Genomic DNA, 14443 nt, shown 5'->3' with positions numbered 1-14443 from the left:
TAGACGTAGTTTTAGGGGAAGAGACAAATCCCTGCTTGTGAGGAGCTTTTTCATATTGCTAAATGCTGCTCTAGCTCGTTCTATTCTCACCTTAATTTCTGTGGCCTATTCCCATTTTGCATTTACGTTGGTGCCAAGGTACAGATAAGATTCTACATGGTCAATTAGTATGTTACTTATCCGTAACTGTCGAGCAGGCTGTTACTTTCTGCTTATCAGCATCCACTTTGTCTTCTTGAAGTTGAGGCTCAGGGCGTATTCCTCACTAACTGAATAAACTATTTCCATTATCTGCTGTAATTCGTCTATGGTACTGGCAAGGATCACCGTGTCGTCGGCATATCTTATATTGTTCGTTAACTCGCCGTTTATTTTTATGCCCTTATTTGCATTTTCCATACATTTGTTAAATATTTCTTCGGAATAAATATTGAATAGGAGTGGGGATAATATACACCCCTGACGGACACCTCTTTTGATTTGCACACTTTCAGTGAGTTCGTTACCAATTTTTGCTCTTGCTGTTTGACCTCAGTATAGGTTTGCCACAATTCGAATGTCCTTGTCGTTAATACCTGTCTTTCGCAGAATATCTATCAATTGTTCATGATTGACATTGTCAAATGCTTTTCTAAAATCCACAAAGCACAAATACACGTCCTTATCAACGTCTCTACACCGCTGTATAAGCACCTGAAAAGCGAAAATTGCTTCTCTAGTTCCAAGTGCTTTCCGAAAGCCAAACTGCGATCTATCAATATTTGACTCACATTTATCATTTATTCTTCTATGAATGATCTTAGTGAACGCTTTAGTGACATGATTGATCAAGCTTATAAGCCGGTAGTCATCACAGATCTGGGCATTTGGTTTCTTCGGGATTGTAATAAATGTTGACTGCATCCAGTTCTCCGGGATTTTCCCGCTATTATATATGTTGTTAAAAAGTTCAACTAGATTATCAAGGAACTGTTTGTCTGATTTACATAGGATCTTTAATATTTCACAGGGTACATTGTCCAGACCTGCTGACTTATTGTTTTTTAGTGCTGCAATGGCATCTTCTATCTCCGATTTAAGGATTGAAGGTCCTGTTTCTTCTTCTCCATATAGGTGATCATCAGTCCTGTCAGATGCAAATAATTTTTCTATGTATGATTTCCATGTTTCTAAGATCGTTGATGGCTCCGAGATATGATTTCCATCGCCATCTTTTATGCTGTTGGGTGACTTATTGAATTTCCTCTTGTTTGTCATTGATTTTATTTTTTTTGTGCATATTGTAACTGTCGTATTTTAGTTCGTATTGTTCTATTTCCCTGTTGAAAAACCATTTTTCTTTGGCTTCTCGAATTTTCGTTCTTATGATTTTGTGGATCTGCTGGTATATTTCGGCATTTTTATTCTTGAATTTACGTCTTTCATCCATCATATCCATTATCTCATCAGACATCCATTCCTTCTTCTTCCGTCTGTCACGCTTTAATAGAGTCGCGCATGTTGTTTGGATTGCTTCCCTCGATTTATCCAATCTCTCTATTATGTCCGACGTGTTCTCGTTGATGTCGTTTATTTTCTTTCCTAGTTGTTCTCGTACTTTTATTTCGGTTTCTGGGTTAGTGAGTTTCTTAATATCAATTGTGTTTAAATTAGAGGTTTGTTAGAACCAGGCAAACTACATATCTTATGAGACAACAAGAGCTTATGAGAGAAAACTAGACATATGCGGAGTTTCAAAACACTGACGTACACTTAGATTTACAATACTTACAGAAATTAAAAGATTACACACATTAATAAAATTGAACATTATAACAATATTGCTGATGTATATGTACATCCAATAAAATGCATGTTAAAATTTAAAATATCTTTGAGCACGTTCGTTAACAATAAATAAGATGGAACAAGTAAATGTTATTTTAAAATGCAAAAATAACAATGTAAGAAAACATTAAAGGAATATGTTTTGAAATGTTTGTTTTTTACAGTTACTCCCGATGAAGCTATTAAATAAATGGCGAAATATTGAGCTTTACAAAAAAGAAAGATTTTTATTTAATATAGACCACATACCCGATATTTCCAACATACTTATAAATTGTTTTTTGATCAAAATAATCACGTTAAATATATATATATATATATATATATATATACATATATATATATATATATATATATATATATATATATATATATATATATATATATATATATATATATATATATATGCAATACATCAATACATACTGGAATGAAAAATAAGCGTCTTTTTATTAAGTCTACCGTAAATATTTAAAAAGAACATCGTGTTGTCACTGAAAATTTCTTGTAGAATACCAAAGCTGTTCACGAGATTCTAAAGGAACAGAATTTTAATTTCGTAAAAGAGACACATTGAATCCTATTTTTGTTCGGTATCATTATGGATCAAGTAATAAGAAAAATACGAAAATTTTGGATTATAAATTTCAAAGGAGTCGTTTGACATCCTACACCCTTTTATATTACAAGCTGAAACATCTTTTAAACAAAAGTATATAAAATTGGGGAATACAAAATGGGGGAAAAAGATATTGAACGTTTTATGCTACGGCGACGATTAGTAGCAGTCAACAAAAATAAAATATAAAACATAAAACTCGACGCTATTTTTAATTATCGCAGAAAATAATTAAATTTAATGAAAAAAATTTTAATACAATAAAAAAAGGCATATTTAGAGTTGTCTGTCAGACACAGGCAAATACAATCAATTTCTGGCCTCTGATCAAAAAACTCATCTTCCAAAATTGGTTTGAAATATATCGGAAGGATTGTCAAAATAACTGTCAAACTTAATGCGAATTTTGCGATTCTCCCGGAAAAATATTAATTTTTGGCAGTTTTTTGAAGATATTGTAATTGTTCTAATTATTAATCTTCTCGAGATTAAATTTTGGTAAATTTTCATTTATTCAGTCAATGTGAAATAAAAGTGAGCTCTAAGTGAAGTGAAAATGTTTTCAACAGAGAACGGACCAGGATCAAGTGGACATAGTTATGCAGAATTGATTCCTCCCACACTAACATAATTTTGAGATAATTAACTCAAAACTAAGAAAATTTAATATAATAATTTGAAATAACTATGTTTATTAATTTAAATATGCACAAGTTATTTTAAGGTGTTTATTGCATTGTATGTGCGTATTTTAAAAAATAAAGTATATTTATTTTTTCATTAAATAAAAAAAAAACATTTGGATCATTTCTGCAAAATTGTGTTTCTTGTGGTACAAAGCAAATTTTATTATTTGCAGATATGATCCAAAGCGGTGTTTGTCTGTATTACTGTCAAATTATATTTATTTTTACCTAAGTCTGTACATAAAACAAAAATTTATTTTTGGTAACATATCTTTACATTATAAAAACAATGAAATATTTAAGTTTAGAACGAAGAAACATTGTTCTGTAGAACTTTCTTCCAGGGGAAAATCTAGTTCATTTCCATACCCATCTATGTCATCGGGAATATTTTTGTTTCCTGTTAACTGTAGATATATGTTTTGACAATCGTTTGGAATAAGATCTAACAACGACTTAATGTCTTCTAACTTTGGAGCTGAAATCTCTTTACCATTAGGCCATAGAGGCAAAAGATTTTCTGGAGTAAATATTTCCGTCAAAAGTTTACTTTTAGAATTTTTTTTTTTTAATATTCACTTCCACAAATTCACTATCAAAAGAATTTCTCATGAAAATGGAATACGGGTTTTTTTTAAATTTCGTTGGTTTTAAGCCAATTTATGGGCTTCTTATCTGTTGATAATTTTTTATTGACGATAAGTTTTTCAAGTTTATGTGTACTATAGAAATTTTCGTTTTTTATTTTAGTAACCACCATTGGTTTTTTCCTTTGACAAGAACGCATGACATCCATGTACTCTTCTGGTGTATAAATTCGCTGCTGTAACTTAAGAGCTTATTCTATTTTGCCAAAATCGGTGTCATTTGGCAGGTAGGAATGACCTGGTTCTAGAAATCTTTGTGAAATTTTCTGTAAAGTTGGATGTTTTGACAAAAAGAGTTTCAATAGCAAAACGATTTTAATATTTTTATTTTGCCCCCACATGAATCGCTCCAAAGTATTAAATATTTCACATCAGGTTTTAGGTATTTTTCCATGTGATTAATTAAACAACTTCCAGTTTCTTGAGCTTCGCCTTCCATCCATACATAACAGTAACCTTTGTCTTCTGATCCTAAGTTGATACCACAATTATATACCCATAGTTGTCGTTTATAAGAAATGATGTTTGTAGGTATACTTGGAAGTGGGAGAGTTTTCTGTAAATTAAATGTCATGCATTCCATTTCCTGGGACATTTGAGTTTCTTTTAGATCGTCCCTCATTTTTGCTCTTGAATTTTGTTAAAGTTCAACATGTTTTTGATGTTCGTCAGTTAAATAATTTCTCTCTTTCAGGATCATCTGTCGCGAGCTTAATGCCTTTTCTCTATTTAAAAAGTGCACAACGTCGTTAAAGAAGTTTTCAGCTCAAAAATTTACAAATCATTATTTTATAGTAATTACTGTAAGATCTGGCAACATTAAAAATCTTAAATCGTTTTATGTCAATGTAAAACTCTAAACTTTTAAAAAGTAAACGTTTTTTGTAATGAACTATATGCATAACATAAATACTTATGGTTTTCTATTAAAATTAACGTATTAATTTTTATTTTAAATTTAAAAGAGCTTACCTTCATTTTGTAGATTAGGTGGTAAATTTTCCATTTTTCATGGATGGCCTTTGTCATATTCATGATTTTATTGAGTCTGTTCATTTTCACTGAGTTGATACTTTTTATTAATAATCCAAAAAGGTAATAATAGAAGTCGTTAAATGTTCAAAAAACAAAAAAAAAGAAATACGCTATCCACTTTACTATCACCAGCAGCACCTTGGACAGATCTTGGCTGGCGTTGCGTTGTTGTTGCTTGGATTTCTTTGTTATATTACTGCATTATGGAATATTACTGCATTTATAATGACCAAAGAAAATTGCGAGAATAACATTTGCTGATATGATTCAAGCTTTTTGAATCATTACAGTGTTAAATACATTAGTATTATTGGCTTTATTTAATTTTGTATAAATGATTCGGGCCACTTGGATCATTTTGGCTTAAAAAATAAAGCCTCGTTTTAAAATTATTTTTAAAACGCAATAATGATCCATGTGTCTTGGTTCATTTTTGTAAATTACTCTTAAAATTATTTATTGATTCAAGTAGCATAAATCATTACTCCACAATCGATTAAAGCTAAAAGAGCGTTTAAGGTTGGACATTTTACTATTATTACTGTTGTCTTGCATAGAAAAGGTTGGATCATTTCAGCATAATTTAGTTCAGAATTTTATAGATGTAAATTTGTGTCTACCTCATATTTTAAGAAATTGTGGAATGGATCACTTCTGCATAACTACGCCCAAGTGATTTTGAACTGAAAATATGAAACTCAAAAAATATGAACTGGCTATTTAACAAAAGGTTTCAGCTATCTCTTGAAAATAAACTGCTTCTGTACAAAGCTATACTTATACTAGTTTGAGCATAAGGAATAGAACTATGAGGCTGTAGTTAACCATGAAATACGAAGATACTTCAAAAATTCCAATTAAAAATACTCCGTATGATAAGTAAAGCTCCATGGTATGTATCTAATCAAACACTTCACAATGATCTGGACATCCCATTACTTAAGACCATAATAAAGAATCACTCAATAAAATATAAAAATCGCACCACCGATCACAACAACGAACTGATAAATAATTTATTCACCCAACCTCTTACCGAAAGAAGATTGAAGAGGTTATGGCCAGAAGACCTACCACAATAATACTTAGAGAGTCGTCACTGGACGGTACCTAACTCACTCTAATTTACTTACAGACTATTTACTTATTACTCCGTGTATACATAGAGTAGATTGTAAACATGCAATGTAACAATAAAAAAAACTAACTAACTTCAGGCTCATAATATCTCTTAATTATCTCCAATATATCCAGGACTCCCGTAGCGCAATCACTTTCACTCACACTCGTTTGTAACTAATTAAATAAACTTATTTTAAAAATTCACTGTTTCCGTACTTAAATAACCGAGTTCTTTAAAAAGTCATTCTAAGATAATCAAATATTCTATTTAATTTATTCGTTATCCTAGATATGTACCTGACTTAACAAAATTAAAAACCGTTTAGAAAGGCAAAAAAGTCCCCGCCTATGAGAATATTTTCTTTTCCATTCCATCTCCGCACATATATGTTATGTTAATTACACAGTACAGTTCTTCATGAAAATCCAAATTCCCCTCAGTTACTAGTATTTCAGGTTCAACCTCCCGTCTTCTTTATGAACTTTCGTTTCTTTCATATTTGGTTCTCTTTCCCCCAACTCTCCGTTCTCCTCTAGTTCTTCTAAATTTTTTTCCAATATGCCATATTTTATTCTCATCCAGGTTCAGATTTGCTGATGAAACCCAGGCATCCATTTTTCATTTTTAAGTGTTTGTTGTTAATAAAAACATCTAATTTGATCAATTTTGTCAATTCCTGTCGGGTCACAAAAAATTTCGGTTTGTTTTTTAATTTTATTTAGTGGGCGCCGTCGAGAAACCACGACCATCGTGTTTAATTTTCTACTTTACACTATTCTGACTGTCTAGACCTAGGCAAAAGATATGATTACTAAATGTAAATCTTCCTCGAAAACTTTTAAACCGCAAAGACAAAGTTTTATTATCCGGTACACAACATTGTCCTTTATTCCCGAATTACTAAATTATTACACTGTAAACTACCTATCTAATTATACAGTAAACATTTGGATTTGTGCTGTACATTTTGACCTCTAATGCATTCCAACACTCACAGCACGTGAGAATCATGATAATATATATATCATATAATATATTATATTATATAATATATATAATATATATATATATATATATATATATATATATATATATATATATATATATATATATATATATTGTTGTGGTATTCAGAATTGAAGAGAAAAAGAATATTAAATGTACGATGAAATCATATTTCAGAGATTATAGAAAGTAAAAAATACTCCGAGCTGCCTGGAATTAACCAAAGGTAATCTTAGTCATAAATAATCTTTTGTATAAATATAACAAGTGGATAGTGCGGGTACAATGAATGGTTAACGATGGTTTTTTCCCATAAGCCATAAAGTGTCCCGTAATCCAGGTTAGCTCCATGAACAGGACAATAAAATTAGTTAATAAGTAAATGGTTTTTTGGAATCTGTAAATACCCAGTATAAATTAAGTGTCCTTGTAGAAATAATATGAATTAGGAAAGTTTGTAGGTATTTCTGATTTTATGTGGGGAGTGGTATGCAAATTTCTAATTGGCCAAGAATTTGAAAAGTGGTGATATGGGTGTGTATAATGAGAGGTTGGTTGGATGGATAGAGCAGATGAGAGAGTTAGTTATTTCCAGTTTCTTAAAGTGAATGGTTGGTTTTCGAGTTGGTCTCCAAGGGTAGTAAGTGATAAAGAATAAGTTGTGAGTTGGTGAAGTAAGTGTGTCCGACGATAGTTGATCTAGTACAAATTTGTAAGTAAACTTTTCCTACTTGTATTCTACGTATCGCTGTTTATTTCGGAACGAGAGATTAAGTTTGGCGAGAGGAAAAGAGGCTGGCATCATTGGAAAGGTACGTGCTTTCGAAGGAGAGCATTGAAGACACTAAATTGCAATATCTTGTTTATTATTGCAAATTGCATAGGAGGCTGCTGAGAACTGATAGTTAATTTTGCATAGAACGAGGAATTGGACAACTCAAGGCAGAGGAAGCGTTTCAACGGGAGAAACATTCGTCATATATTCAATTTGAAAGTTTTGGGTCAAATAATATTATATCATATTAGTAACGTGTGAATAAGTTGTCAATAGTTGAAGGAGATCAAATTTGTTCTGAGAGGGGACACGGAGCTGTGGAGAGAATTGGATAATTCATACAAATTTTTCTGGTACAATCGATATATCAAAATTGCATTAAGAAGGACACTGAATATTATTTGATTTATTTATGTAGAATAATAAGCTTGATTTTAGATTGTAATTGTATTATATTATCCATGCATTATTGAAGGTTCACGTACGTAGAACGTTTGTTTGATAAACATTGTATGCTAATAATTTTTGGAGGTATTTTAATCAGTTTATTTTATTACATTATTTTCATATCATATTATGGTGTTTTATTCCGTTATTCTTCGGACCTAACCCATCAGCTGTAAAGTATAGATATTAAAGCACGAGTAAAACCTGAGATAACAAAATTAAAAGGTGTGATATAAATCATAAATAAAAAATTTTAATAATGTTTTATATATATTTTTTGTAAAGTTTTAAAATTACAAATTCTTGATATCACATTAATATATATATATATATATATATATATATATATATATATATATATATATATATCCGAAAGATTTCCGTGGTTATTACTTAATACTATTACAAGAATTGATATTAAACTCAACAGTCGGGTTGTACCGCGTTGATTATCACTGCGCCGAGGTTTCGACATCCACTCTGATGTCTTCTTCAGGGCTTTCGAGATCTCAGTTTATCGAGCTCCCAGACACTGCTACACCGATCACTAACCAATGGATGACTGCTATTGGGAACAGCATCATTTATGCCGTCGATGGTGATGTGGTTTGGGCGTAGGTCGGCCCGTGGTTAGCGTGGGGATTGGCGCGAGCATTTCTGGCTGTAGAATTTTGATTGGTGGGTACAGCAGACGATATTTTCTTTATGAGAGGTCTCCATGTCGAAGGTAACCGGATGCCGTCATCTCTTTTATTGAGACAATTTGGCCTTTTATTAATTTCTATAGAAAGGTTACAAAGTCCAAATTTCAAATAGCAAAAATTATACTATAACATTAGATGGCGCTTGATACAAATATTCCTGTTTATCTATTTTTCCAACATTATCTATATATATATATATATATATATATATATATATATATATATATATATATATATATATATATATATATATATATGTATACCGACCGTCTACATGTAACTAAATGTAGTCTGTGGAAAAAACTCACTTTAACGAAGGCATCGGTCAAGTGTGATAAAAAATTAGGGTGAGATACTAATCCGCCCCTTAATTAGAAAACGTTTTAAGTAGAATTTTCACGCTTCATCAATTCCGTTGAACGGTCTAGCTAATGAGAGTTTTAAATACCAAGTGAATCCTAACTAGTCTGTTTAATCTAAGGGTGATCCAATTACACACAGAGGAAATTCGTAAGGCTGAAAGAAATTATAATAGGTATGCATATATTATTTGTTTAATCTTTTAAATTCCTAAAATTGCGGTGTTTCAGTACTTAATATTTTCATTTAAAAGGCAAGTCAGTTTACTATTATACAGAATTACATTTATGTTGGAGAGGGGGAAAACTTTTAATGAAACACCAACCCAAACTACATAAAAGACAAATAATTAATGCAATAAGTTCCTTTAATTTTCCTACCTAGCGGGTTTATTGGATTGAATTTAGTTTGTAGCGTGCAAATTCGCTACTTTCTAAAATTAATTTTTAAAGACCCACTCTGTACTTAGAAGTCCTTTCATAAATCCCGGTTTAACTATTTTGATTTTCATTTAAGTAAATATTTATTATTCAGTCCATTTATATTTTCTTTGTCCGCCTGATATATCAATTTTTTAAATTTTTAATTTAAATAGTGACGTCCGATTCAATTTTCAAAAGTTAATACACTCGCGATCATAAAATCCGGGTCACCTTAAAAATTTCAAGTTTCTGGAATATTTTTGCTTCTGGTGCAGTAATAACCTTTCTTTTTAGTCTAAAGTATTTTTTATTTGTCGTCAGTGTTTGTTTTGAAAGAAAAAAAAACGGTTTTTTATTGTTTTTATTGAAAAAGCAGAAAACAAACCAAATTGATGATAAAACAGGCATACGAAAAAAAAATGGAAAATACAGCACGTGGTAAACTGTCAGTGAAATTTCAATGACTAATATCGTGTATTGCCTCCACTTACTCTAATGACCTCTTGCAGACGACGGGGCATACTCTCAATTTTTCTCCGGATTACATGTTGTGGTATGTTATTCCACTCTCTCACTAACAGATCCTTAAGCTCCCGTACATTGTTAGGAGGGATTTTAGGGGTTGAACACGTTTTTTCAAATCGTCCCAGATATGTTCCATGGAATTCAGGTCCGGAGACCTAGCTGGCCAGGGTAACTTCGTAATTCTAACCTTGTCCAAGTATTGCATACTGATCGTGGCAACGTGCTTTCGCGCGTTGTTCTGCATAAAAACCACGTTTTCTTCAAGCCTTGCCATGGTATGCATAACATGTTCTTCCAGAATCTCCGTAATGTCCCTTTCTGCAGTTAAGGACCCATTTTCGATGAAGGGTAATTCTGTGCGGAAGTCGGAAGATACACCTCCCTAAGCTATAACCGAGCCTCCACCAAATGGCATTCTTGGAGCAATGCTAGCTTGTGAAAATCATTCATCAGTTCTCCTCCAAACTCTTACACGTCCATCGGATCCAGTTAGGCAGAAACGGGGTTCATCTGAGAATAACTCTTTGCTCTAATCGTTAATTCCCCAATGCGGATACCCAGACGCACTATACGTGAAATCAAATCTTAACTGTCTTTTTCCCAAAAATATCTAAAACTATACATTGAATTGGACCTTTTAACAAAACAGAATTAAAACTATGTTTATCAATAAATGTTACATTGAATATTCTAACAAAACAGACTTTAAAATTATAGTTATGTACCAAACGATAGAAAAAAAATTACTAACTGGCATATACCGAAATGAAACTACTCAACGTTTCTGAATTATTAATTAATTATCAAAGGTTAATTTTATATTAAAAAAAACCAAAATATGACAATTAGCTGATACATAAAATTTATATTTGCTTATGAACTTTTTAAATTTGAAATGAGAGCAAATCTTTTTATATTAACGATAAATGTTTATTTAGAAAAATTTAACAAAACTACTTACTTTGCTGGCTGATTATTTCTTTTTAAGTTATTAAGAAAGTTTGTTACCTTACATTTGAATAAACATAGTTCCACAAACGTCAAACGATCTAGATGCTACCCATGGGAGACAAAAAATGAAAGCGGATAAATTTTGGGAGAAATCAAGCATCAAGCTGAGTTTCAGGTTATCCTGAATGATAACAATACGTATTCTTGAAAACTCGGCTTTAGAAAACTGTTCAAGAAAGAAGATAAAGACAACCCCAACAACTATAGAGGTATAAATCTACTGAACACCGCAACTTAGGCTTACCACATAAGTCCTAACCAACAAAATTAAAAACTAACAACTTTATCAGATGAACAATAAGGATTCAGATCCGGAAGGTCGTGCGTTGATGCCGTATTTGTCGTATTTGTAGTAAGACAAATCACAGAAAAGGCCATCGAGTACAATAAACCAGCATATCTATGTTTTATAGACCTGACAAAGGCTTTTGATCGCATCCAAGTCGAAGACGTCTTACACCTACTGTATAAAAGAAACATACCAATCAATATTATACAAACCATCGAAAACATCTACTTACATAATCGAATACAGGCAAAGATAAATGGAAAACTAACACAGTGTATACCCGTATAAAGCGGAGTCAGACAGGGTGACTCGTTAAGCCCACTTCTCTTTAATATAAAATGGACGAAATAATACAAGCAGTACGTAAAGGTCATGGTTACAGAATGGGGAACAATGAAATCCAAATATTATGTTATGCAGAAGACGCCGCATTAATCAGAAGACGAGCTCCAAAGATTAACGCATATCTTTAATACAGCAGCCAAGAAATACAATATGATAATATCTGCAGAAACAAACAAATGTATGATAACATTCAAATACCCGCTATGATGTAAAATCGAAATTGATAGGAAAATAATAAAAGAGGAAGCAAAGTTTAGATATCTGGGAATATATATAACTAGTTACGGAGATTTTGAAGAAGAAGTACGACAACAAAGCTTAAAAGCAAGTAAAGCGGCGGGATCTCTTAATGACACAATCTGGAAGAACAAACACCTAAGACAAGACACAAAAACATGAATCTCTAAAGCTGCAATTAGACCTATATTAACATACACGGCGGAGACAAGACCTGGCACATCTAAAACGAAACAACTACTAGAAACAACAGAGATAAAAATACTCCAACGAATATCAGGAAAAAGTCTGTTGGATAGGGAGAGAAGCGAAAACATAAGAAGAGCATGCAATATAGAAGACATAAATGGATGGGTGACAAAACGGAAACGGAAAATAGCACGAAATAAGTCACCAAATGGACGAAGAAAAAGATGGTGCCATAATTTAAACAATTTAGGAGTCTAATATTAAAGAAGAGAAACAGGCTTTAAAGCCTACATACAAGAAGGAAAAAGAAGAAGAAGAAAACACGCCTGCCTATTTTTCACTTAAAACGGCCTTCATGATTCTGTTATTAAATCCTCTGTCACAGATTACAGCAACAAACCCGTGATTATCTAACTTTACAAAAACTGCCACATATCATTTTGAGCCTAAATCACCTTTTTTTACAACAAACTTATGGAATTAAGCAAAAATTTGCCGGTTTTTGAATCTCTAAACAAAAACCATGTTTCCTCGTTCAGATCCCTAAGCTGTTCTTCTCGATTCTACCGCCACACTCGACTTGAACTGCCCTTCAAACGCGTCTATCCCCGTTCTAGTTTGTTACTCACATCCAATCGGATCTCTCCTTAACTACGCTTTTGATTCGATAATGGACCTTAAAGTGCTGGACCTTCAAATTTTTGTGAAAACTTATTTAAATTAAAACGCAATTAGACACTACGCAGTTAATATCTTCAGATGAGTCGGCATATATATCTGGGTAAACAAACTTCAGGTCTCTGTAACGTATTAGCCAGGTGCGTTTCAAATAAACTGTTATACGTTTTTATATATTTAAATATTCGATGCTTAAGCGAAAAAGGATCATGCTACATAATTCTATAAGGTTTTTCCACGCGTTTTCTTGACTTAAAACCTTTAACGGTTGCGTAAGGGAGACAAAGACCATTGCCGTACCAAGATGACCATCTCCACGGAGTGTAACCGAAACATCAATTTTTTCACTACGGGTGCATCAAAGACGTCTTCCATCAGTTCTTACAACGATAATTTGAAACAATAATGGGTAAGTGGTTATTTAAATGAATTCTTTGTGCTGATAATTGTGTTAAACCAATTGACTGTTCGGATAATAACTCCCATATACATTTCATTTTTTACGGCTTTAATTAATCATTCACCTAACTCTATGTTTCCTAAATAATCATGCAATATGAAATAATCATGCAATCTGCAGTACCCTCGTAGGGTGCTGCAGATATGATAGTGAACTGATGATTAATAAGTGTAAACAAAATCGACGTGTATGAGCGTTTACCAAGAAAATTAATTAGCTACTCGAAAATGCCTGTTTCGTTTTCTGTGCGCCACCTTGTAATTTAAAAATAATAAATTTTTCTCTCGACTACTCGAAGATGGAATATAACCGATTATTAAGAAAGATTTATCTTAACGTTTATCTTTATTTTCAGGTTCTTCTGAGTCTCTTCGTCCAGTGATCGTTTATATACATGGAGAATCTTTCGAATGGAATTCCGGTAACCCCTACGATGGCAGCGTAATTGCTTCCTATGCGGACTTGGTAGTTATCACAATAAATTACAGATTAGGAATATTGGGTGAGTGCACTTTTATGTAATTAAAAAATAATAGAGATCATGTCACTACCGAAATAATATGAAAGTTTATCACTAGCAAAGATTTTTTTCTCTGTGAGAGAGAGTTGCCAAAGGAGTTCAGTACGAATTCAATAATACGTTATACTGGACAAACTTACAAATTATTACATTATTATTCTAATGAAAATTTAAAGATTTACTGAATAACTTTGTTCTCTTCTGACCATATTTTCTTGTACCGTATTAGCCTTATTCAAATATATTCTTATGTATAAGTCAATCCTATATCTTGCAGTTTGATACCCTTTAACCATACCGATCTTTTTGGTATCCTTATTCACGTTTTTTTTTCAACTCAAACTTAGTCTTTGTCTTCATCTAGAAGAGCAGCTTTTACTTACTCTGACTGTGTGTCCTGACTTACTGACTGACACCCACTATACATTTTAAATAATAGATATATACATATATACATATATACATATATACATATATACATATATACATATATACATATATACATATATACATATATACATATATACATATATACATAT

General features: G+C 32.0%; 1 protein-coding gene across 1 annotated transcript in view; it reads left to right on the top strand.

Moving 5' to 3' along the window:
- Nlg4 (Neuroligin 4) overlaps positions 1-14443 on the top strand; it is a 272258-nt gene that overhangs the window by 155924 nt on the left and 101891 nt on the right. The window contains exon 3 of the mRNA XM_072538248.1: positions 13740-13886. Within this exon, the coding sequence (XP_072394349.1) occupies positions 13740-13886 (147 nt within the window). The remainder of the gene's footprint in view (positions 1-13739; positions 13887-14443) is intronic.

Source organism: Diabrotica undecimpunctata, chromosome 7, assembly GCF_040954645.1.
Source record: "Diabrotica undecimpunctata isolate CICGRU chromosome 7, icDiaUnde3, whole genome shotgun sequence".
NCBI lineage: Eukaryota > Metazoa > Arthropoda > Insecta > Coleoptera > Chrysomelidae > Diabrotica > Diabrotica undecimpunctata.
Note: the sequence above shows the minus strand (reverse complement) of the source record. Positions and strands in the feature narration are given on the sequence as shown.